Raw genomic sequence first — 25,294 nt, forward strand, 5'->3', positions numbered from 1 at the left:
TAAACGCACTGCAGAGCTTCTCAAACAGAGCACTTAATGTGTCCTCAACAAAGTATAAGATCTTCACACAAGTGAAAGCCAGAGGATGCAGAATCAGCGTTTCCTGTACTTTATGGCTGAGTCACATCAGTCACTTAGACCTGCCTGGCACTCCACCCCAAAAATATTCTTCAACTCGACAAATCCATAAAGGATGTACTTTCTGAACCCCAAATCCATACACGAGGGTGAGTAAACTTATGAAGACAAAGAGCCTGAATGTTATCTGGTCCTGCTCTGGAACTCTTGAACACATGGTTAGCACCCATGAAAAACCCGAGAGAAAGACCAGCCTCTAAACCTGGGGCCAGTTTGGTCTCACAAAGGCTGAGGAGATCCCCAGATTTTTCTGTGCCTGCCTACCTGAACCAGGAAAAACTGAATTGCAAGTGTGGGATTTCTACAAAACAGATGCTAAGCCCTCTAACTTCATCATCCTCATCCCTCCCAGATCACCTTTTATTTATTTATTTATTATTATTTTTTTGAGACGGAGTTTCACTCTCGTTAGCCAGGCTGGAGTGCAGTGGCGCGATCTTGGCTCATTGCAACCTCCGCCTCCTGGGTTCCAGCGATTCTCCTGCCTCAGCCTCCCGAGTAGCTGGGACTACAGGCGCGCACCACCACGACCAGCCAATTTTTGTTTTGTTTTTTTTTTGAGACGGAGTTTCGCTCGTTACCCAGGCTGGAGTGCAAAGGCGCCATCTCGGCTCACCGCAACCTCTGCCTCCTGGGTTCAGGCAATTCTCCTGCCTCAGCCTCCCGAGTAGCTGGGATTACAGGCACGCGCCACCATGCCCAGCTAATTTTTTGTATTTTCAGTAGAGACGAGGTTTCACCATGTTGACCAGGATGGTCCCGATCTCTTGACCTCGTGATCCACCCGCCTCGGCTTCCCAAAATGCTGGGATTATACGCGTGAGCCACCGCGCCCAGCTTATTTATTAAAAAAAAAAAAGAGAGAGAGATGGCGGGGGGGTCTCCCTCTGTTACCCAGGCTGGTCTCGAACTCTTGGCCTCAAGTGATCCTCCCTCCTCGGCCAACTAAACCGCTAGGATTACAGGCCCGACCTGTGTCGGTACAAAAGGTTGCCACGTCCGTAGCCCACCTTTTATACATATACCCGTTAGTTCTCGAATAGGGAACATCCGCCCAGGTGGCTACGGAGGGCGCGGGAGGCTTCCTTCCTCAGTAACGCTGGCTTGTCCTGGACAGACCTTACTTTCTGTCCCCTACCCAGAGAGCTGAGTCAGAACCTCGCGCTGGGCTCCCTTAGGGAGCTCTCAGGCCCGCGCAGCGCCGCGAAAAAGGAGACTGGCCAGGCCCCGCCTCTGCGCGTCCCGCCTTCCGCGCACCGTCCCGCCCCGCCCTCGCGGAGCGGCCCGGGCCCTCGGCCTCCCCGCGCCATGGCCGCGCCCGGCCCGGTCACGCGGCAGGTTAGCGGCGGCGCCGCCCCGGTCCCGGCCCCAAGCGGCCCCGAGCGCGGGCAGTCCCTGGCGGCCGCCGTGGCCGAGCTGCCAGTGCTAGACGCCCGCGGGCAGCGGGTGCCGTTCGGCGCGCTGTTCCGGGAGCGCCGCGCAGTGGTGGTGTTCGTGCGGGTGAGCGGGCGGCGGGGCGGGAGGGAGCGGGGTCCAGGCCAGGCGGCTGGGATGCGAGCCGCGCCTCCTGCTTCTTGGGACGGGAACCGGAAGGCAGCCCGCCCAGCCGCGGCCGCTTCCCAGCCCGCGCGGGGCAGGGCGAGGGCGAGGCCCGTTTCCCACGCGCCGGGCGCCCGGGCTGCCAGTCCCCGCCCCGCGGGCGTCGCCTCTGCTCGGGTCGCGCACGGCGAAGTACGGGGCTCCTTCGGGGCCTAAGGGCGCTGCGTTTCTAACTTGCCCTTTCTGCCGACTTGGATTCCAGCATTTCCTGTGTTACATCTGCAAGGAATACGTGGAGGATCTGGCCAGAATCCCCAAGAGTTTCTTACAAGTGAGTTTCCGAGCGTGGGCGGCACAGCTCAGGCTTCTGGCGACCTTGCGAGCGGGGCGGGGGAGGACAAGGCTCCAGCGCGGCGCTGGCAACCCGGATACCCCCTTCTCGCACCTCTCTCCACTCTCGCCCCTCCAAAGGGAGAAACATTAGAGATCTATTTCTGCCCTAACTCACTGGCTGCTGCCTGCTGGTGAAGGTACTAACAATTGTGGTATCTGGTAACCTGGTGTCTGTTCTAAAATGTTGACTGATAATGCCCTGAAACAAATGCTGGGAATGGTTATTTTCTTCCCTTGATTTTTTATTACACTCCAAAGAGCTGCTCCTTATGGGAAAATACTGAGAAATCGTAAAGGTGCAAATTTTTATATTAATAGGCTGCAAGTTCCATGTCTCTAAGACAACCACAGATGTGTTTTTCTTCAGGCACAGATAGATTTATGCCCAAGTGAGCTTTTTGAGTGAAGGTATTGGTCAGCCTTTATAAAACAGATGTTTTTTTAGCAGACTTTATCAATTAGGATGTGAAAAAAACATTGTTAATTAAATAACTGTACTACAGAGTTATTTAAAAAAATGGCCGGAGGGCCGGGCACGGTGGCTCAAGCCTGTAATCCCAGCACTTTGGGAGGCCGAGGCGGGTGGATCACGAGGTCAAGAGATCGAGAGCATCCTGGTCAACATGGTGAAACCACGTCTCTACTAAAAATACAAAAAATTAGCTGGGCACGGCGGCGCGTGCCTGTAGTCCCAGCTACTCAGGAGGCTGAGGGAGAAGAATTGCCTGAACCCAGGAGGCAGAGGTTGCGGTGAGCCGAGATCGTGTCATTGCACTCCAGCCTGGGTAACAAGAGCGAAACTCCGTCTCAAAAAAAAAAAAAAAATGGCCCGGCACGGTGGTTCAAGCCTGTAATCCCCGCACTTTGGGAGGCGGAGGCGGGTGGATCACGAGGTCAAGAGATCGAGACCATCCCCAGTCAACATGGTGAAACCCCGTCTCTACTAAAAATACGAAAAATTAGCTGGGCATGGTGGTGTGTGCCTGTAATCCCAGCTACTCAGGAGGCTGAGTCAGGAGAATTGCCTGAACCAGGAGGTGGAGGTTGCGGTGAGCCGAGATGGGGCCATTGCACTCCAGCCTGGGTAACAAGAGTGAAACTCTGTTTCAAAAAAAAAAAAATGTCTATCTTTGGGAAGGATATAGAGAAGTATTGACTATATCATTTGGAAAACAATGTTTTGACTGTTCCTCTGCATATCCTTTTATTCTCTTTTTAAAAATTGACATACATAATTGTATATGTTTATGACATACAGTGTAATATTTGGATATGCATTTACTTTGTGGAATGATTAAATCGAGATAACTAATATATCCATCATGTCAGATAGTTATTTTGTGGTGAGAACATGTAAAAACTAGTCTTTGAGCAATTTTAAGTATATAATATATTATTAACTATAGTTGCCATGCTGTGCAGTAAGTAGATCTCCAAAAGTTCTTCCTCTTTAACTGAAACTTTGCACCCTTTGAACATCTCCCTATTTCTCATTCCTGAGTAACGAGTTTTCTGGTAACCATCATCCTACTCCTTTTTTCAATTCCATATCTAAGTGAGATCGTGCTGTTTTCCTTTCTGTGCCTGGCTTATTTCACTTAGATGATGTCCTCCAGGTGCATCCAGTGTTGTCACAAATAACAGAAAAATGTCTTTTCTTTTTTATGACCAAATAATATTACGTTGTATTACATTGTGCTACCCCATTTTCTTTGTATTTATCCGTTGTTGAACACTTGAGTTTGCTTCTGTATCTTGACTATTATGAATAATGCTGTAATAAAACATGGGAGTGCAGATATCTCTTCAGCATACTGATTTAATTTCCTTTGGATAAATGCCCAGTAGTGGGATTGCTGGATCATAGTTCTAGTTTTAATTTTTTTAGTAACTTCCAGACTCTTTTCCATAATGGCATAATTTACATTCCTAACAGCAATGTACAAAACTTCCTTTTTCGGCCGGGCACAGTGGCTTAAGCCTGTAATCCCAGCACTTTGGGAGGCCAAGGCAAGTGGATCACGAGGTCAAGAGATCGAGACCATCCTGGTCAACATGGTGAAACCCTGTCTCTACTAAAAATGTAAAAAAAATAAGCTGGGCACAGTGGTGGGTGCCTGTAATCCCAGCTACTCAGGAGGCTTAGGCAGGAGAATTGCCTGAACCCAGGAGGCGGAGGTTGCGGTGAGCTGAGGTCGCGCCATTGCACTCCAGCCTGGGTAACAAGAGCGAAACTTCGTCTCAAAAAAAAAACTTCCTTTTTCTCCACATCCTCGCCAACACTTATCTCGGATCTTAGTGATGGCCACTTACCAAGTGCGAAGTGATACCTCATTGTAGTTTTATTTTGTATTTCCCTGATGACTACTGCTTTTGAGCATCTTTTCATGTATCTCTTGGCCATTTGTATGTCTTTTGAGAACTGTCTATTCATATCCTTTGTCCATTAAGACAGAGTCTCACTCTACCCCTCAGGCTAGAGAGCAGTGGCACAGTCCTGGCTCACTGCAACCTCAGCCTTCTGGGTTCAAGTGATTCTCCTGCCTCGGCCTCCTGAGTAGCTGAGATTACAGGCATGTACCACCATGCCCAGCTCATTTTTGTATTTTCAGTAGGGATGGGGTTTCGCCATGCTGGCCAGGCTGGTCTCAAACGCCTGACCTCGGTTGATTCACCTGCCTCTGCCTCCCAAAGGGAAGGGATTACAGACATTAGCCACCATGCCTGGCCTTTTGTCCATTTTTTAATCAGGCTGTTGATTCTTGCTAAGTTGTTTGAGTTTCTTTTATATTTTGGGTATTTGCCCCTTATCAGATGTCTAGTTTGCAGATATTTTCTCTCAATCTGTGAGTTGTCTCTTTTCTGTTGTTTCCTTGTCTGTGCAGAAGCTTTTTAGTTTGCTATAGTCCCATTTGTCTATTTTTGCTTTTGTTGCCTGTATTTTTGAGGTCATATTCCAGAAATCATTGTTTAAATCCACATCATGTAGTAGTTTTCTTCCAGTCGTTTTATACTTTTAGGTCTTACATGTAAGTCTTGAAACTCCTACTTAGCAAAAGCATCTGAATTAATATTTTACCATGCATTTCTTTGCATTGGCTCACCCAATTTTGCTGTTTATTCCATTCCTCTAGAACCCTATAGGTGGCATTAGAATGAAACAGAAGAGTTGGATTAGAGGATGTTGTATAAAACATGCATGATTTCTAATGATGTATACACATCCTTTTTTTCTCCTAAGGAAGCAAATGTCACCTTGATAGTGATTGGACAGTCATCCTACCATCATATTGAGGTAAATAACTGGTACATTGGGAGACGAATGAATAAAATCTGTTAAAGACATAAAAATCACATTATTTAAGCCACTAAATGTAGGCTAACTTGACTGAAGTTAAATTGTCATTACTTTTCTCTCATTTGTTCTTGTAAAAATTCCAACTATTCTCTCTTTTCAGTCTTTTTGCAAACTGACTGGATATTCTCATGAAATCTATGTCGATCCTGAGAGAGAAATTTATAAAAGATTGGGAATGAAAAGAGGTGAAGAAATTGCCTCCTCAGGTAAGACATAACATGTCTCAAATAGAAAACACTGATGGTGTATTTTTATATTTGTGTATATATGCATAGGGAAACATGGTCAGTTCATAAATTGGGCTTTTTTTTTTTTTTTGAAACAGAGTTTTACTCTGTCACCAGGGCTGGAGTGCAGTGGAGTGATGTCAGCTCACTGCAACCTCCACCTCCCAGATTCAAGCGATTCTCCTGCATTGGCCTCCTGAGTAGCTGGGATTACAGGTGCCTGCCACTATGCCTGGATAACTTTTTTTTATTTCTAGTAGAGACGGGGTTTTACCATGCTGGCCAGGCTGGTCTTGAACTCCTGACCTCGTAATTCACTCACCTCAGCCTCCCAAAATTCTGGGATTACAGGCATGAGCCATCGTGCCCAGCCTTTGCCTGTTTTTATTACTCTAATAAGTGATCTACATACACCAGACTCCAAAAGATTCATTTTCTGGGTGTAATGACATGGAAGGCTGTTAGTAAAGCACTATTGAATGAAAATAAGTTGCAGAAGTATTTTCATTATGGTTTCATTTTTGTGAAAACAAAAATGATTTTCATAAATACCGTGTGTGTGTGTGTAATGAAATGGGGGTTTTGTTTTTTTTTTTGAGACGGAGTTTCGCTGTTGTTACCCAGATTGGAGTGCAATGGCGTGATCTTGGCTCACTGCAACCTCCGCCTCCTGGGTTCATACAATTCTCCTGCCTCAGCCTCCTGCGTAGTTGGGACTACAGGCACGTGCCACCATGCCCAGCTAATTTTTTGTCTTTTTAGTAGAGATGAGATTTCACCATGTTGACCAGGATGGTCTCGATCTCTTGACCACGTGATCCACCTGCCTTGGCCTCCCAAAGTGCTGGGATTACAGGCTTGAGCCACCGCACCCGGCCGAAATAGGTTTTAAAAGATATGGTAGTGTTTACCCCAAGGAGGGGAGTGAGAAAATTGGCTTTTGTATTTTTTACAAGTACATTTTACTTTTGTAATTAAACAGAAAGTAATATTAGGTTCACATATTTTTATACCTCAGTACCATGGCGTTAAATACTCCATCTCCTTTAATTGAGAAAATCCCACTTTCCATTTGAAATCACTTAACTCACAGTGGCTCTGAGACACTCTTCACGCAGAAGCCATTGCTTACCTGTGCGTCCCTGTATACTCTTGTGTTGCACTTAAGGGGGCCAGATAGTCTAGTTAGTTGGAGAGTTTCATGTTTATTTTCTATGTTCTCTGTATATTTCTGTGTTCTCTGCCCTTGCCACAATTCCTTGTAATTATCAGAACTTAGAAAACTTTATCTGCAGGCTGGGTGCGGTGGCTCACGCCTATAATCCCAGCACTTTGGGAGGCCGAGGCGGGTGGATCACGAGGTCAAGAGATCGAGACCATCCTGGTAAAAATACAAAAATTAGCTGGGCATGGTGGTGCGCACCTGTAGTCCCAGCTACTCGGGAGGCTGAGGCAGGAGAATTGCTTGAACCCAGGAGGCGGAGGTTGCAGTGAGCCAAGATCTTGCCATTGCACTCCAGTCTGGGTAACAACAGCGAAACTCTCTCAAAAAAAAAAACAAAGAAAGAAAGAAAAGGAGTGTAGCTGCCTATTAATAAGTGAGAGACTAAACAGAGTATAAATGGGGAACTAAAATGGAAAGCACTGCTAATTTGAGAAGACTGTAGTTGACATTTTTCTGTGGCAGAAAGTGATCTGGGTCCATCATCACTTTTTCCTTTAAAGCAGTAGTTCTTAACTGGGACATTTACTCCTCTCTCCTCTGGGAGACATTTGGCACTGTCTGAAGACATTTTTGGTTGTTTACAACTTGGTAAACGGTGCCTCTAGTATTTAGTGGGTATAGAAGGCAGTGATGTTGCAGAACACCCTGTATCACACAGGACAAAGAATGATCTGAGCCAAATGTTAGTAGTAAATGGTTGAGAAACCATTCTTTGAAGAAAGATAGAGAATGTTTTCTAGAAATACATTATATTCTTAATATTGAATTGAATATAAAATGACATCTAAAGACAATTTTCAACATTTCAGGACAGAGCCCCCACGTAAAGTCAAATCTACTCTCAGGAAGCCTTCAGAGCCTGTGGCGGGCAGTGACCGGCCCTCTCTTTGATTTTCAAGGAGACCCAGCTCAGCAAGGTGGGACCCTCATTTTAGGTCCAGGTGAGCATCAGAGCCCCAAGTTCGGCAGTAGGCATCTTGTGCCTTTTACGAGTTCAGAGGCCAGCACTTTCTTCATAAAGCAGACACCATGTACAAATGGACATCTCGACATTATAGTCAGGAGTGCTTTTGTAGGAGGGCATGTTTTGTTTTCAAAGGTTTCTGTGTATTTTGATGTTTATGCATTTGATGAGTGTGCCCATCATCCCATGCCTGGATGATTTCCCACAATCACCTGTGGGTTGGTGATCTGTATATGGCTATGACACTCCCCTATTTAAAAATGTTCAGTGGAGACGAACATTTCCGAATAGGGGAAAATCATCACACACTTTTTTTGTCAACAAAAGAATTCTTGTAGTTATTTATACCTAAAAGAACTGGCTCAATGTCAGCAAGCAAATCAGTGCTAGGGACGGCTTATCCCATAAAAATGGGATTGAGCTGGGCATGGTGGCTCTTGCCTATAATCCCAGCCCTTTGGGAGGCTGACGCGGGCAGATCACCTGAGGTTGAGAGTTCAAGACCAGTCTGACCAACATGGAGAAACCCCATCTCTACTAAAAATACAAAATTAGCCAGGCGGGGTGTGCATGCCTATAATCCCAGCTACTGAGGCAGAAAAATCGCTTGAACCCGGGAGGCGGAGGTTGCAGTCAGCTGAGATTGTGCCATTGCACTCCAGCCTGGGCAACAAGAGCAAAACTCCGCCTCAGAAAAAAAAAAAATGGGATTGAGCCCGGGCATGGTGGCTCACATCTGTAATCCCAGCATTTTGGGAGGCTGAGCCAGGTGGATCACTTGAGGCCAGGAGTTCGATACCAGCCTGGTCAATATGGTGAAACTTGTCTCTACTAAAAACACAAGAAATTAACTGGGTATGGTGGCACATGCTTGTTATCCCAGCTACTTGGGAGGCTAAGGCAGGAGAATCACTTGAACCTGGGAGGCAGAGGTTGCAGTGAGCTGAGATAATGTTACTGCACTCCAGCCTGTGTGACAAGAAGGAAACTCCATATTTAAAAAAGAATGGGCTTGAGGTCCAACTATAAGTCACACACTATTAACAACTTTATTGATGGATGTGGACCACCTGAGATGGCTTTGGCTCATGTCTGGTAAGTGTTAAGTGTTTGATCTCTACTCTGTTCCAGCATTGTAGCAAAGTACAAACACCTATATCAGACAGAGCCAAAAAGCCTAAATCACTGTGTTATGTCATCTTTTTCCTTTTTCTTCCTCCTTAAAATTCTTTTTTTTGAAACGGAGTTTTGCTGTTGTTACCCAGACTGGAGTGCAATGGCATGATCTCGGCTCACCGCGACCTCTACCTCTGGGTTCAAGCAATTCTCCTGCCTCAGCCTCCTGAGTAGCTGGGACTAAAACTGTCTTAATGAGCATAGTTATAAAATTAATATTTACTTTCATAAATACCATATTTTTTTAGAATGAGGATTTTGACTGAATAATAGGACTTTTGGGCTTTTGGCAGCTGGAATATTATAGCCAAAATCTCCCTTTCCCTTCCTCATGAATTTACACCAGTTAGATTAGTTATAAAAAGAGGCCCTGGGCCGGGCGCGGTGGCTCAAGCCTGTAATCCCAGCACTTTGGGAGGCCAAGGCGGGTGGATCACGAGGTCAAGAGATTGAGACCATCCTGGTCAACAAGGTGAAAGCCCGTCTCTACTAAAAATACAAAAATTAGCTGGGTATGGCGGCGCGTGCCTGTAGTCCCAGCTACTCAGGAGGCTGAGGCAGGAGAATTGCCTGAACCCAGGAGGCAGAGGTTGTGGTGAGCCAAGATCGTGCCATTGCACTCCAGTCTGGGTAACAAGAATGAAACTCCGTCTCAAAAAAAAAAAAAAAAAAAAGAGGCCCCGATAAATGAGATTGAGTCCTATGCATTAGCCCAGAATGACATTAGCCGTATTTCTGGATGACTTATTTCCATCCTCAGACCCAAAAGGGGATGTTTTGAGTCCCTAATCTTCATGTCTCTGAATCATTTGTCCACACCTTCTGTTGTGTAAGAATAAAGAGCACATGGAGAGCATCATGTGTGTGCCAACCTGGGACCATACAGTCATCCCTCGGCATCCACGGGGGATTGGTTCCAGGACCTGCAGTGAATACCAGAATCTGAGATGCTCAAGTGTCTTTCATAAATGCTGTAGTATTTGCATATAAGCTATGCACGTTCTCCCCTGCATTTTAAGTCATCTTTACTTATAATTCCAAATGGAACGTAAGTAGTTGTTGTACTGTATTGTATAGGGAATAATGACAAAGAAAAAGTCTGTACATGTTCAGTACACATAAGCTATCCTTTTTTTCCTAAATTTCAATCTATGGTTTGCTGAATGAGGATGTGGTACCCATGGATGCAGAGGGCCAGCTGTGCTTAGGAAACACGTCTCATGTGATACTTACTTAAGCTGATGGTTTAAGTTAAAATTCTGGTCTGTGGTCCAAGACTCAAACAAACTACATTGTAAATTTATGGTTATAAATTATAAAATCTGTATTTGAACAGATATAAGGATTGTGGACATCTAAGTGTATTGTAACTGGTTGTCTTCTAAGACCTTATTTTAGAGCCTCTTTTGGGCTATGGTTATAGTACAGATAGCCTGTTAAATCAATATTTAGAAGTGAATTTTTTGAAGTGAGTGATTTGTTCCCTTATTATATTTATTCTATTATTAGATTTAAGAAACAGATGTGATTTTCCAGCTTGATACCTATGTGAGTTCCGTGTTCTGCCTGCCTGACAGGACATTTTATTTAATTATATTTAATAAAACCTAACAAGTTTATAATTTAAAAATCTTTCCCCTTGGATCTCATAAAACATTAAGTATCACTCTTATTTAACCATAATCCTTGTCATACTTTATTACCATGATTAAAAATTATTATGCCATTATATAGAGAATTTAATGTACTCCAGGTAATTAATTTTTCCCTTTGGACTAATTAAAGGTTGAAAAGCTTCCTTGATTTTAGTAAGCAGTAAATCTAATGAATAATACTTACTATGCCTCAGCGTTTTATTCTTATTCTCTTCTAGGTAACAACATCCATTTTATACACCGCGATAAGAATAGATTGGATCACAAACCTATCAACTCTGTTTTACAGCTTGTAGGAGTTCAGCATGTGAACTTTACAAACAGGCCTTCAGTCATCCATGTGTGACTTAAAATGGAATCAGTCAGTTTCAACTGGACCTTTTGGAATGTGACCTTCAATGCTGGGGTGTAATATCCTTGTGCAATGTCTAACCTGCTGTCCCTTCCCAGCCTTTGAGGACTTAGGGGAGCATAACGAGGCCTTGAGCTAGTGAACTGCATGCTCAAGAAGCATCAGTTGTGAAAAATGTGATACATACTTCCATCCTGTATAAAATTTTACACAAAATAACAAAAATGAATATACAAAATATAACCTTAAAAGCTTATAAAATTTTATAAATCTTATAAAAAGATTTATAAAATCATAAATACCATTTAAATTATTTTACATTATAATATATTCAGTCAATGAAAGATTTATTTGGCAATTAATATAACTTCTGATGAAGAATATATAAAGGGAAGGGAGAGCAGCACAAGACCATTGTAGCAGTGAAGAAAGCAAAATATCAGATTCTGTCAACAATATAACTGCGTTTTTATATGTACATATTTGTATTTTTGTATCCTTAGGAAAAAGACAAGAAATGAACACCAAAATGTTGCCAGTAGGTATCTCTGTGTTAAGATTACAGTGTTATTATTTTCTTTTCTGTATTTTTCTCTATTTTCCAACTGTTCTATAATGAGCATGATTAATATTGTAGGGCCAGGAAAAGGTCTTTAGACATTATATGACAAATTTATGGCTACATAACAAGCTTCACAACAGTGCAAATTATATAGGCTCTAGTCCACGTTTCCGTCCTAATTGCTTTACTCAGAGGAAGTGTGGCAATCGGAACATCTCCCATATAGCCAGTGTCCATAGCACCTTCTCATTACACTCTTGCCATCCATTTTCACTAGGATTTTTGTGAATTGGGGGAGCTATTGAGAAAAAAATTTGTTCTAGATTTTTTTTTTTGTTTTTTTTTTTTGTTTGTTTGTTTTTGAGACAGAGTTTCACTGTTGTTACCCAGACTGGAGTGCAATGGCACAATCTCGGCTCACCGCAACCTCCGCCTCATGGGTTCAAGCAGTTTTCCTGCCTCAGCCTCCTGAGTAGCTGGAACTACAGGTGCACACCACCACGCCCAGCTAATTTTTGTATTTTTAGTAGAGACGGGGTTTCATCTTGTTGACCAGGATGGTCTCGATCTCTTGACCTCGTGATCCACCCACGTCTGCCTCCCAAAGTGCTAAAATTACAGGCGTGAGCCACCATGCCTGGCCAAGAATTGTTTGAAGTTTTAAAAACTTTGTAACTTAAATGTGTCCTGTGGTTTAGTTGTGCATTCCGAGAGAACTGCTATTTCTCACCCTCAAATTGCTCTTATTTGGAAGACTGTTGTCAGCTTTTATTTTTATAGAATCTTAATATGTTTAGTTGGGAAGTGTCCCAGAAATCCTGATGAAAAGTAGAGCAAAATCAGAATTTTGGTAATTATTACCAAGCATAATACTGCTTTGAACTCAATACTTTTATATAAAGCATATGAAGTTGCAAAAAAATTTAATGTATTCAAATATTTGAATACATTTTCATGTTTGTATAATCATGTTTTTATTCAATAAAAATGAAATGTCTCATTTAAAATTAAACTTTTGTGCTTTTTTTTTTAATAGTAAAGGAAGACTGGTGACCCACTTTTGCTGATTTTAGACTTAAAACTGCTGCATCACAAGCTTACACAAAAATTACATACCCTTGAGCAACATAGGTTCAAACTACTCTGGTCCAATTATCTGTAGTTTTTTTTTTTAAAGTCATACTAAGTGTGCCTGCCTCCCTGCCACCTCTTCCGCCTCTGCGTCACCCGAGACAGCAAGACCAAGCCCTCCTTCTGCTCCTCAGCCTACTCCAGGTGAGGACCAGACAGAAGACCTTTTTTTTTCCTTTCTTACCACATCATGTCCACTACCAAGAAATTACAAGGCATATGAAAAGACAAAACCAATTTGAAAAGGCAGAACGAGCACTAGAACCAGATTCAGATACGGCAAGAATGTTGGAATTTATCAAACCAATAATTTTTTTAAAACTATAATTAATGTGCTAAAGGCTTTAAAGGAGAAAGACAACATTCAAGAACAAATGGATAATATAAGCAGAAAGATGGAAATTGTAAGAAAGAATCAAGAAATGCTAGCAGTTAACAACATTGGAATAGAAATGAAGAATGCCTTTAATGGGCTCATTACTACACTGGATGTGACTGAGGAAAGAATCGCTGAACTTGAGGATATGACTGTAGAAACTTTGAAAACTGAAAAGCAAAGACAAAATATCCAAGAATTCAGAGACTACTGCAAAAGATGTAAGATGAATCATGGGAAATCAGAAGAAAGAAACAAACGGAAAAAATACTAGAAGCAATAACGACTGAAAATTTCCCCAAATTAATGTCAAACATCAGACTGTAGATACAAGAAATTCAGAGAACAGCAAACATAGTAAATGCCAAAAAAAGACACCTGGGCATATCGTAGTCAAACTTCAGAAAATCAAAGATAAAAATCTTGGCCAGTCTCAGTGGCTCACACATGTAATCCCAGCACTTTAGGAGACCAAGGCAGGTAGATCACTTGAGGTCAGGAGTTTGACCCCCGCCTGGCCAATGTGGTGAAACCACATCTCTACTAAAAATATAAAAATTAGCCAGGTGTGATGGCACATTCCTGTAATTCCAACATTTTGTGGGCTGAGGCAGGCAGATCACCGGAGGTCGGGAGACCAGCCCCGCCAACATGGTAAAACCCTGTCTCTACTAAAAATACAAAAATTAGTTGGGCATCGTGGCATGTGCCTGTAATCCCAGCTACTTGAGGGTAAGGCACGAGAATCTCTTGAACCTGGAGGCAGAGGTTGTAGTGAGCCAAGATTGCACACTGCACTCCAGCCTGAGTAACAGTGAGACTGTCTCAAAAAAAAAAAAAGGAAAACTTGAAGGAAGCCAAAGGGAAATAAACCACCTTACCTACTGAAGAGCAAAAATAAGAATTACATCCTACTTCCCCTCAGAAACCATGCAAGCAAGAAGAGAGTGGAGTGAAATATTTAAAGTATTAAGAAGAAAAAGTCACCAACCTAGAATTCAGTACTGTACAAAATTATCCTCTAATAACTTTCTAACAGAAGGAAAAAAAATTACCCTTCAAAAGTGAAGGATAACAAAGGACATTCTTCAGACAAAAAATGAGGGACATTGTTGCCAATAGACCTGTCATGCAAGAAATATTTAAACAAGTTTCTCAGAAAAGGAAAGTGATACAGATTAGAAACTCAGATGTACATTTTTTTTTTAAAAAGGGCATTGGAGAATAAGTGAAGGTAAAATAAATATTTTTATTTGTCTTACTCTTAGTTGATCTAACAGATAACAGTTCAAAATAATAGCAATAATGTATGTGTGTTTATGTATACACAGATAGATAGATATGCTTACATATGCTTATATATAAGTGAAATGAATGACACCAAAGATACAAAGAGACAAGATTAGGGAATTAGAAATATTTTGTCATTATAAAGCATTACACTACCTGTGAAATTGATTCGTTGTAAATGGATATTGCAAATCCTAGGGCAACCAATACAATACAAAAAGTTTTTTAAAATAAATATGATGTTCGTTGTTGGCAAAATTAAAAAAATTTTAAAAATAAAATACAACTGACATGCTAAGAGGTAGAGATAAATGGAATCACATAAAATGTCAAAACGGCCAGGCGCGGTGGCTTATGCCTGTAATCCCAGCACTTTGGGAGGCCAAGGCGGGTGGATCACGAGCTTAAGAGATCGAGACCATCCTGGTCAACATGGTGAAACCCCATCTCTACTAAAAATACAAAAAATTAGTTGGGCATGATGGTGCGTGCCTGTAATCCCAGCTGCTCAGGAGGCTGAGGTAGGAGAATTGCCTGAACCCAGGAGGCGGAGGTTGCCGTGAGCCGAGATGGTGCCATTGCACTCCAGCCTCGGTAAACCATCCTGGCCAACATGGCGAAACCTCGTCTCTACTAAAAATCCAAAAAATATTAGCCAGGCATGGGGGCACACGCCTGTGGTACCAGGAGGCTGAGGCAGAAGAATCGCTTGAACCCAGGAGGTGGAGGTTGCAGTGAGCTGAGATTGCGCCACTGCACTCCAGCCTGGCAACAGAGCAAGATTCCGTCTCATTAAAAAAAAAAAAATTGTCAAAACCACAAAAGGGAGAGAAAGAATGAAAAGCCTCATCAGGAACAAATAACAAGGGCAACAAATAGAAAACAGTAACAAATGTGGTAGATATTAACCCAATGATATCAATAATCACTTTGAATGTCAATGGTCTAAATGTGCCAATTAAAAGATTGTCAAGAGTGGATCAAAAAAGCAAGACCCAACAGCATGTTGTTTACAAGAAATGCACTTAAAATATACACGCGTAAGGTTAAAAGTAAATGAACAGAGAAAGATTTAATGTGCTAACACTAATAGAAAGTGGGAATAGTTACAGTGATCTCAGACAAAGCTAAGTTTAGAGCAACGAAAATTATCAAGGATGAAGGGAGCCATTACATAATGATGAAGTTATCAGGGGTTAGTTTCTCCTAAAGACATAATAATTCTTGATATGTATGCTCCTTACAACAGAGTAAAACCTGACAGAAATGCAAAGAGAAATACATGAATTCACTATTAGGTAGAGACCTCAACACTCCTCTATCAGATGGACAGGTTCAGCAGGCAGAAAATCACTAAGCACATAGTTGAACTCAACAGCACCATCACTAAGCTGGATATAATTGACATTTCCAGATTACTTCTTCCAGCAGCAGAATAGCACACATTCTTCTCAAGCTCACACACAACATTCACTAAGATAGACTGCATTCTGAACCCTAAAACACACCTTAAATTGTAAAATAATAGAACTCATGCCATGCCTGCTCCCAGACCGAAGTGGAATTATACTCAAAAGCAACAACTGGAAAAATCCCCAAATACTTGGAAATTAAAAACCTACTTCTATGGCCGGGCACGCACTTTAGGAGGCCAAGATGGATGGATCACCTGAGATCAGGAGTTCAAGATCAGCCTGACCAACAATGGAGAAACCCTGTCTACTAAAAATACAAAATTAGCCAGGTGTGGTGATGTGAGCTTGTAATCTCGGCTACTCGAGAGGCTGAGGCAGGAGAATCGCTTCAACTTGTGAGGCGGAGGTTGCAGTGAGCCAAGATCATGCCATGGGCAACAAAAGCAAAACCCCATCTAAAAAAAAAGACCTATATAACACATGGGTCAAAGAAAAAAAAAAATCTCAGCAGGGTGTGGGATCTCACACCTGTAATCCCAGCACTTTTGAAGCCTGAGGTGGGCAGATCACTTGAAGCGAGGAGTTTGAGACCAGCCTGGCCAACACGGCAAAACCCCGTCTCTGCTAAGAATGCAAAAATTAGCTGGGTGTGGTGGTACACACCTGTAATCCCAGGTACTTGGGAGGCTGAGGCAAGAGAATGGGCTTGAACTAGGGAGGCAGAGGTTGCAGTGAGCTGAGATCATGCCACTGCACTCCAGCCTGGGTGACAGAGCAAGACTGACACAGGAAAAACAGAGAATGAAGACCTTTATGATGTTCCACTTCCACTTAATGAGGAGTAAATATATTTTCTGTTCTTCATGATTTTCGTAATAGCATTTTCTTTTCTCCAGCTTACTTTATTGTAAGAATACAAATATATAATAAATATAACATATAAAATATGCTATTGATAGTTTATATTATTGGTAAGGCTTCCGGTCAAGAGTAGACTATTAGTAGTTAAGTTTTTGGGAGGTCAGAAGTTATATGCACATTTTTGACTGTGTAGGGGATTGGCACCCCTACCCCCAACATTGTTTAAGGGTCAACTGTATTTATAAACATGCAACACATTTTTCTAAGATAAATACCTGTTCATGATGTTGCTTCAGGATGGTACAGGTGCAAAAGTGTAGTGTAGTGGCAAATTGCCCACCCAAATTTTTTAAACATAAAATTACCTATATGCCAGGTGCGGTGGCTCACGCCTGTAATCCCAGCACTTTGGGAGGCTGAGGCGGGCAGATCACCTGAGGTCAGGAGTTCAAGACCAGCCCAGCCAACATCGGAAAACCCCTTCTCTACTAAAAATAAAAAATTAACTGAGTGTGGTGGTGCATGCCAATAATCTCAGCTACTTGGGAGCCTGAAGCAGGAGAATTGCTTGAACCCGGGAGGCAGAGGTTGCAGTGAGTCAAAATTGTGCCATTGCACTCCAGCCTGGGCAGCAGAGTGAGACGTCATCTAAAAAAAAAATTACCTGTAACATGTACTATTAACTTTATAAACATACCTCCACATCCAGTCATACTCTGGACTTGAAATTCTGAAAAACCTTTCTCATAAAAACATGGAAACATTGAATAAAAATAAATAATATAGGGCCGGGCGCGGTGCCTCACGCCTGTAATCCCAGCACTTTGGGAGGCCAAGGCAGGTGGATCACGAGGTCAAGAGATGGAGACCATCCTGGTCAACGTGGTGAAACTCCGTCTCTACTAAAAATACAAAAAATTAGCCGGGCGTAGTGGCCCGTGCCTGTAATCCCAGCTACTCAGGAGGCTGAGGCAGGAGAATTGCCTGAACCCAGAAGGCGGAGGTTGCGGTGAGCCGAGATCGCGCCAATGTACTGCAGCCTGGGTAGGTAACAAGAGCGAAACGCCGTCTCAATAAATAAATAAATAAATAAATAAATAATAAATAAATAAATAAATAAATATAAAATCACACATGTTATGGTCGTAATGATTTGTTAGGTACTATTCCAAGGGCTTTACATTCATTTAACTCTATGGAACTGATATTATCATCATCATCACCATTTTGCAGAGAAGAAACAATATGTTTTTTCAAGTTGAGCTTACAACAAAATGAAGAAGAAACCACTAGGGCCGAAAGCTAGCAGAAACTAGGCTGAAGAGCATGCTTGGAAGCCATGGACTGCACTGCAGAGCAGGAAGGCTTGGCCAACTCAAAAACCTGGTTCACTATAGAATTAAAACTAAGACTAGTGTAAAGTAGGACTTAAGACCTGTGCCTGAGACTGGGAACATTTTTTTTTGAGACGGAGTTTCGCTCTTGTTACCCAGGCTGGAGTGCAATGGCGTGATCTCGGCTCACCGCAACCTCCGCCTCCTGGGTTCAGGCAATTCTCCTGCCTCAGCCTCCTGAGTAGCTGGCATTACAGGCACGCGCCACCATGCCCAGCTAATTGTTGTGTTTTTAGTAGAGACGGGGTTTCACCTTGTTAACCAGGATGGTCTTCATCTCTTGACATCGTGATCCACCCGCCTCGGCCTCCCAAAGTGCTGGAATTATAGGCGTGAGACTGGGAACTTTTAAAGGGCTAAAACCTTATGAGAATTATAAGGTCAAATCCATCCACTTCCAAGAAAACCTAGTTAGGAAATTAATAGTATGGCTTGTGTGATGAACTGCTATGGAAACAAGAATTTCAATAAAATGAAAAGGTATGGTTAATTTTTTTTTTTTTTTTTTTTTTTTAGACAGAGTTTCGCTCTTGTTACCCAGACTGGAGTGCAATAGCGCGATCTCGGCTCACCGCTACGTCCACCTCCTTGGTTCAGGTAATTTTCCTGCCTCAGCCTCCCGAGTAGCTGGGATTACAGGCACACACCACCATGCCCAGCTAATTTTTGTATTTTTAGTAGAGACGGGATTTCACCATGTTGACCAGGATGGTCTCCATCTCTTGACCTCGTGATCCACCCGCCTTGGCCTCCCAAAGTGCTGGGATTACAGGCGTGAGCCACCGCGCCCGGCCCGGTTAAATTTTTTAAATCAATTTTTTTTTTGTTTAGCAACGTGCAAAAATGTTTGTTCACATTATCATTTACCATGGGGGACAAAGATGTATCACCACATGAAAACGAAGACACACTATCTAAAGAAGTAAATCTTCGGATACATTTACTTCAAAGTTAATGGCTACTTTAAATTAAGAAGATAATTTAAGATACGCAGTTGAAGAACGTACATAGACACATCATTCTGTGGAGAATCATTTTTATTTAGATCAAAGAATGATTTTTATTTATTTTTATTCAGAGTTTTTTATTTTGTTGCTTTCTTACTCTGTCACCCAGGCTTGGTGTGCAGTGGTGCGATCTCCACTCAATGCAACCTCGACTCCCGGGTTGAAGTGATTCTCATGCCTCAGCCTCCCAAGTAGCTGGAATTGCAGGTGCGTGGCACCACGCCCGGCTAATTTTTTTATTTTTAGTACAGATGGGGTTTCACCAGGCTGGTCTCAAACTCCTGACCTTAAGAGATCTGCCTCCTTTGGCCTCCCAAAGTGCTGGGATCACAGGCATGAACCACCATGCCCGGCATATATATATACACACACACACACACACACACACACATATACACACATATGTATATATACACACACATATATATATGCACAATGCGTATAACTACAAAAAATATTAATACCAAAAATATATCAGAACTTCTACAAGTCAATTTTTTAAAATAAGACAACATAATAGGATAAATGGGCAAAAGAAATAAACCATTGCAAAGTTAGAGGGTACAATGCACAAGCCCACCCCCATTTCTGACACCAACTACAGATGGTTTCCAAAACCACACTCAGGTTTGATAATTTGCTATAAGGACTCACAAACATGCTGAGAGCTGTTATACTCACAGTTACAGATTACTACAGGGAAAAGATTCAAATCAACAGACTTTTGAAATCTTTGAAAGGAGCCAGGCACAGTGGCTCACACCTATAATCCCAGCACTTTGGGAGGCCAAGGCGGCAGATCACCTGAAGTTGGGAGTTTGAGACCAGCCTGATAAACATGGAGAAACCCCGACTCTACCAAAATACAAAATTAGATGGGCATGGTGGCGCATGCCTGTAATCCTAGCGACTCGGGAGGCTAAGGCAGGAGAATTGTTTGAACCAGGCAGGCGGAGGTTGCGATGAGCCAAGATCACACCATTGCACTGCATCCTGGGCAACAAGAGTGAAACTCCGTCTCCAATAAAAGAAAAGAAAAAATGGCCGGGCGCGGTGGCTCATGCCTGTAATCACAGCACTTTGGGAGGCCGAGGCAGGTGGATCACAAGGTCAAGAGATCGAGACCATCCTGGTCAACATGGTGAAACCCCGTCTCTACCAAAAATACAAAAAAAAATTAGCTGGGCATAGTGGCACTTGCCTGCAATCCCAGCTACTCAGGAGGCTGAGGCAGGAGAATTGCCTGAACCCAGGAGGCGGAGGTTGCGGTGAGCCGAGATTGAGCCATTGCACTCCAGCCTGGGTAACAAGAGCGAAACTCCGTCTCAAAAAAAAAAAAAAAAAAGAAAAAAAAAATTGAAAGGTTAAAATAAGGCTGGGGGCGAAGGACTACACCTGTAGTCCCAGCACTTTGGGAGGCAAAGGCAGGAGAATTGCTTGAGTCCAGGAGTTCAAGACCAGCCTAGGCTATGTAGCAAGATCCGGTTTCTAAAAAACTAAAAATTAAAAAAAAAAAAAAAGGTCAGGTGTGGTGGTGTGCCTTTAGTCCCAGCTACTTGGGAGGCTGAGGACTCCATTGAAGCCTGGGTGACAGAGTAAGACCCTGTCTTTGAAACATAAACAAGCAGCCAGGCACGGTGGCTCACGCCTATAACCCCAGCACTTTGGGAGGCCGAGGCGAGTGGATCACAAGGTCAAGAGATCGAGACCATCCTGGTCAACATGATGAAACCCCGTCTCTACTAAAAATACAAAAATTAGCTGGGCATGGTGGTGAGCGCCTGTAGTCCCAGCTACTCAAGAGGCCGAGGCAGGAGAATTGCTTGAACCCAGAAGGCGGAGGTCGCGGTGAGCCGAGATTGTGCCATTGCACTCCAGTCTGGGTAACAACAGCAAAACTCCGCCTCAAAAAAAAAGAAACATAAACAAGCAAAAAAAAATAGCATGCAGCTTTACTAAGGTCTACTTTCGGTTCCCCAGCCAGAGTGCTACAGTATTATCTTTCTTGTTTGAGGTCTGTACTGTCAGCCTGCAGTGATGGCGTCTGTGAGGGGCCGGCTAGCGAAGTCAGAGGCCCCGGTGGGACTGGCCGCCCCGGGGCTCCCGTCCGCTGAGGCGGAGTCCAGTGTAGACCATGGCAAACCGGAGCCCATGGAGGTGGAGGAGGGTGAGCTGGAGATCCTGCTGGTGCAGTGCTCACTGAAGGAACTAATCCCAGACACAAGCAGAAGATAAGAAAATAAGGCTGGCAGCTTCATCACTGGGATTGATATCACCTCCAAGGAAGCAATTGAAGAGAAAGAACAGCTAGCCAAGGGCTTCCATTTTCGATCAGAAGTAAACCTTGCCCAAAAAAATGTAGCCTTGGACCAAGACATGATGAAGAAAGCAATCCCCAAAGTGAGACTGGAGACAATCTATATTTGCGGAGTAGATGAGATGAGCACCCAAGATGTCTTTTCCTATTTTAAAGAATACCCTCAGCTGGGTGCGGTGGCTCAGGCCTGTAATCCAGCACTTTGAGAGATCCAGGCGGGCGGATCACCAGGTCAAGAGATCGAGACCATCCCAGCCAACACGGTGAAACCCTGTCTCTACTAAAAATGCAAAAAAGTTAGGCAGGCGTGGTGGCACACACCTGTGGTCCTGTTGTATCGGACCGAGCACAGAAAGTCAACACCAAGACAAAAGTATGCCAAATTGCAGGGTTTATTGCCGGCGACCACGGAGGACTCACGTCTCTCCAACCCGTGGCAGAGAAAGAAGGGTGACAAGACCTTTTTATACCCACAAAACCACCTTGGGAGTGAGGATGAAGAGTGGAGATAGGAATGAAAGTCTGTAAATTACCTCTGGGCAGCGAGGAGGGTGAGGGGGCTCCGGACATTCCAAGGGCCTGGGGACTGCTTGACACTTAAGAGATTTACAGAAGTTAAGATAACCATTTGCTTACACATCGTCTGGGTAGGGGTTACTTGGCGCCAGAATGGAATTATCTGGGGGTGCTTACTCTGGTCATTACCGGTGATCAAAGGCCAGCAATTCTGGCAGTTACAGATAAGAGAAAGTATGCAGGTTTACCTTTTGGCATTTTAGCAGTTTTACAGAGGCGGAGGTTAGCATTCATTGTGAGGAGAATGGAAGCAGTTTTGTCCTTTATAAAATGGCAGTGTACAGGTTCTAACTCTAGGCTAGCTATATCACAGTCCCAGCTACTCGGGAGGCTGAGGCGGAAGAATCGCTGGAACCCAGGAGGCGGACGTTGCAGTGAGCCGAGATTGCACCACTGCACTCCAGCCTGGCGACAGAGCAAGACTCCATCTCAAAAACAAAACAAAACAAAAAGAATATCCTCCAGCTCCATCGAATGGTTAGATGATACCTCCTGTAATGTAGTTTGACTGGATGAAATGACAGCTACACGAGCCCTTATCAATATGAGCTCTCTGTCTGCACAGGATAAGAATCAAGGATGCCAGTGAGAACAAGTCATCTGAGAAAAGTAAAAACGACAAGCAGGAAGACAGTTCAGATGATGATGAAGCTGAAGAAGGAGAGGTTGAAGATGAGAACTCAAGTGATGTAGGGTTGGACACGTTGTCTCAGGTAGAAAAGGAGTCTTTGTTAAGAAACGATCTTCCTCCCGCTAACAAACTTGCTAAAAGAAATAGCTTATTCATGAGATTTGCTGAAAAAGATGACAAAAAGGAACTTGGAGCAGCCAGAAGAAGTCTGTATTACATGAAATATGGGAATCCAAATTACGGAGGCATGAAAGGAATTCTTATGAATTCATGGAAGCGAAGATACCGTTCCCGTCGTATTCAGCTGGACGTGACCAAGAAGAGAGCCCTGATTGGCTTTGGCTTGACATCGTATTAACAACATAGTTCTGGACTAGTGAATGTGCCTGAGGAACCCACTGAAGAGGAGGAAGAGGAGGAGGAGGAAGAAGCGGAAGAGGAGGAAGAGGACCGGGACATGAATGCAGGTGATAAAGTGGTGGTAGAGTACCACCAGGAGTCCCGGGAATGGAGCGCATCTAGATGATCCAGTACCAGCAGCTCAGACTCAGATGAAATGGACTATAATCTAGAACTGAAGATGATTTCCACTCCTTCAGTTTTCCACTAGAGAAAAGCATGAAAATGACTATGTATGCTGATGAAGTGGAATCTCAGTTGAAAAACATTAGGAACTCCATGAGGGCAGATAGCTTATCTTCAAGTAATATCAAAAAACGAATTGGTAAGAAACCGCCACCTGATAGGCCGGGCGCGGTGGCTCACGCCTGTAATCCCAGCACTTTGGGAGGCCGAGGAGGGTGGATCACGAGGTCAAGAGATCGAGACCATCCTGGTCAACATGGTGAAACTCCGTCTCTCTAAAAATACAAAAAATTAGCTGGGCATGGTGGCGTGTGCCTGTAATCCCAGCTACTCAGGATGCTGAGGCAGGAGAATTGCCTGAACCCAGGAGGCGGAGGTTGCCGTGAGCCGAGATCGCTCCATTGCACTCCAGCCTAGGTAATAAGAGCAAAACTCCATCTCAAAAGAAAAGAAACCGCCACTTGAGAAATTTGCAGATGTCCGGCATCTATTAGATGAAAAACGCCAGCCCTCGTGTCCACAGCCAACGGTCAGCAACACTAAATCAGATATACGCCAGCGGTTAGGAAAAAGACCATATTCTCCAGAAAAGCCTTTTAGTAGTAACCTAGCGGTTCGGAGAGAGCCCTCTTCTGATGTTCATAGTAGGATGGGTGTTCTCAGGCATGATATTAAAGGCCTCTACTCTGATACTCGGGAGAAGAAATCAGGTAATTTATGGACTCGTTTTGGATCTGCACCCAAGACCAAAGAAAAGAATACGAAGAACGGGGATCACAGGGCACCTAGCGCTGAGGAACACAACTCCGAGCTACAAAGGGCGTGGGCAGCTCTGATTAAGGAGAAAGAGCAGTCTTGCCAAAAAAAGAGGCTGTTAGATAACTCACCATCTCTCCAGACTGAAGTTAGTCGGGAAAGCAGCTCTGGTTCAGAGGCAGAGCCCTGATGCCCCCGGGGCCTGTGGCAGCTGCTCTAAAGCCTGACATTCTGGCACGGGATGGGGCGCAGGAGCAACCTCTCCCGCAGGAGATGGCCCCTTCTAGCTCCTGCTCACACAGTCACCCTCAGCTCTCGCTGCTTCGGCAAGGCATCTTAAGAATGTGACACGTTTTGGCCGGGCGTGGTGGCTCACGCCTATAATTCCAGCACTTTGGGAGGCCGAGGCGGGTGGATCACGAGGTCAAGAGATCGAGACCATCCTGGTCAACACGGTGAAACCCCGTCTCTACTAAAAATACAAAAAAAAAAAAAAAAAATTTAGCTGGGCACAATGGCACGTGCCTGTAATCCCAGTTATTCAGGAGGCTGAGGCAGGAGAATTGCCTGAACCCAGGAGGCGGAGGTTGCGGTGAGCCGAGATCGCGCCATTGCATTCCAGCCTGAGACTCCGTCTCAAAAAAAAAAAAAGAATGTGACACGTTTTGGCCAGGCGCGGTGCTCACGCCTATAATCCCAGCACTTTGGGAGGCCGAGGCGGGTGGATGATGAGGTCAAGAGATTGAGACCATCCTGGTCAACAAGGTGAAACCCCGTCTCTACTAAAAATGCAAAAATTAGGCCGGGCGCGGTGGCTCACGCCTGTAATCCCAGCATTTTGGGAGGCCGACGCGGGTGGATCACGAGGTCAAGAGATCAAGACCATCCTGGTCAACGTGGTGAAACCACGTTTCTACTAAAAATACAAAAAATTAGCTGGGCATGGTGGCACGTGCCTGTAATCCCAGCTACTCGGGAGGCTGAGGCAGGAGAATTGCCTGAACCCAGGAGGCGGAGGTTGCGGTGAGCTGAGATCGCGCCATTGCACTCCAGCCTGGGTAACAAGAGCGAAACTCCGTCTCAAAAAAACAAAAACAAAAAAAAGATAAGAAAAATGGCATCTCACTGATTTAATTTACATTTTCCTGATGACCAATGTGAGCCCTTCCAGGGCCCTAGTGTGGAGGCAAATCTCAGGGACCTGACCTCAGAGGCACACTAGTGCCGCCAGGTAGCTAAGAGACGGAGCATTCATTCTGCTTCCGTTCCGCGCTTGGGATTGCTCGTTAGGGGCCTTTCACTTGCTGTCAGCCTGACGTGAAGATCAAGTTCAGTGCTGTGGAATTTTTAGGAACAAAAAACTGTG

At 44.0% G+C, this 25,294-nt stretch overlaps 1 protein-coding gene and 1 pseudogene across 3 annotated transcripts; both read left to right on the forward strand.

Moving 5' to 3' along the window:
- Positions 1–1,412: 1,412 nt before the first annotated feature.
- On the forward strand, positions 1,413–12,601 carry PRXL2C (peroxiredoxin like 2C). Of its 3 annotated transcripts, XM_008992525.5 has the most exons (6): positions 1,413–1,638; positions 1,940–2,008; positions 5,312–5,365; positions 5,529–5,634; positions 7,690–7,821; positions 10,894–12,601. In XM_008992525.5, exons 1-6 carry the CDS (start codon positions 1,447–1,449, stop codon positions 11,019–11,021), a joined length of 681 nt encoding a protein of 226 aa, XP_008990773.3. In that variant the 5' UTR covers positions 1,413–1,446; the 3' UTR covers positions 11,022–12,601. The 3 variants fall into 3 exon arrangements, with proteins under 3 accessions (XP_008990773.3, XP_035156130.1, XP_054109899.1); XM_035300239.3 differs by lacking the exon at positions 7,690–7,821; XM_054253924.2 differs by lacking the exon at positions 5,312–5,365.
- An 8,499-nt stretch (positions 12,602–21,100) lies between these two features.
- Positions 21,101–24,118, forward strand: LOC100415046 (nuclear cap-binding protein subunit 3 pseudogene; annotated as a pseudogene).
- The last annotated feature ends 1,176 nt before the right edge of the window (positions 24,119–25,294 follow it).

Source organism: Callithrix jacchus, chromosome 1 (assembly GCF_049354715.1).
Source record: "Callithrix jacchus isolate 240 chromosome 1, calJac240_pri, whole genome shotgun sequence".
Taxonomy (NCBI): Eukaryota; Metazoa; Chordata; class Mammalia; order Primates; family Cebidae; genus Callithrix; species Callithrix jacchus.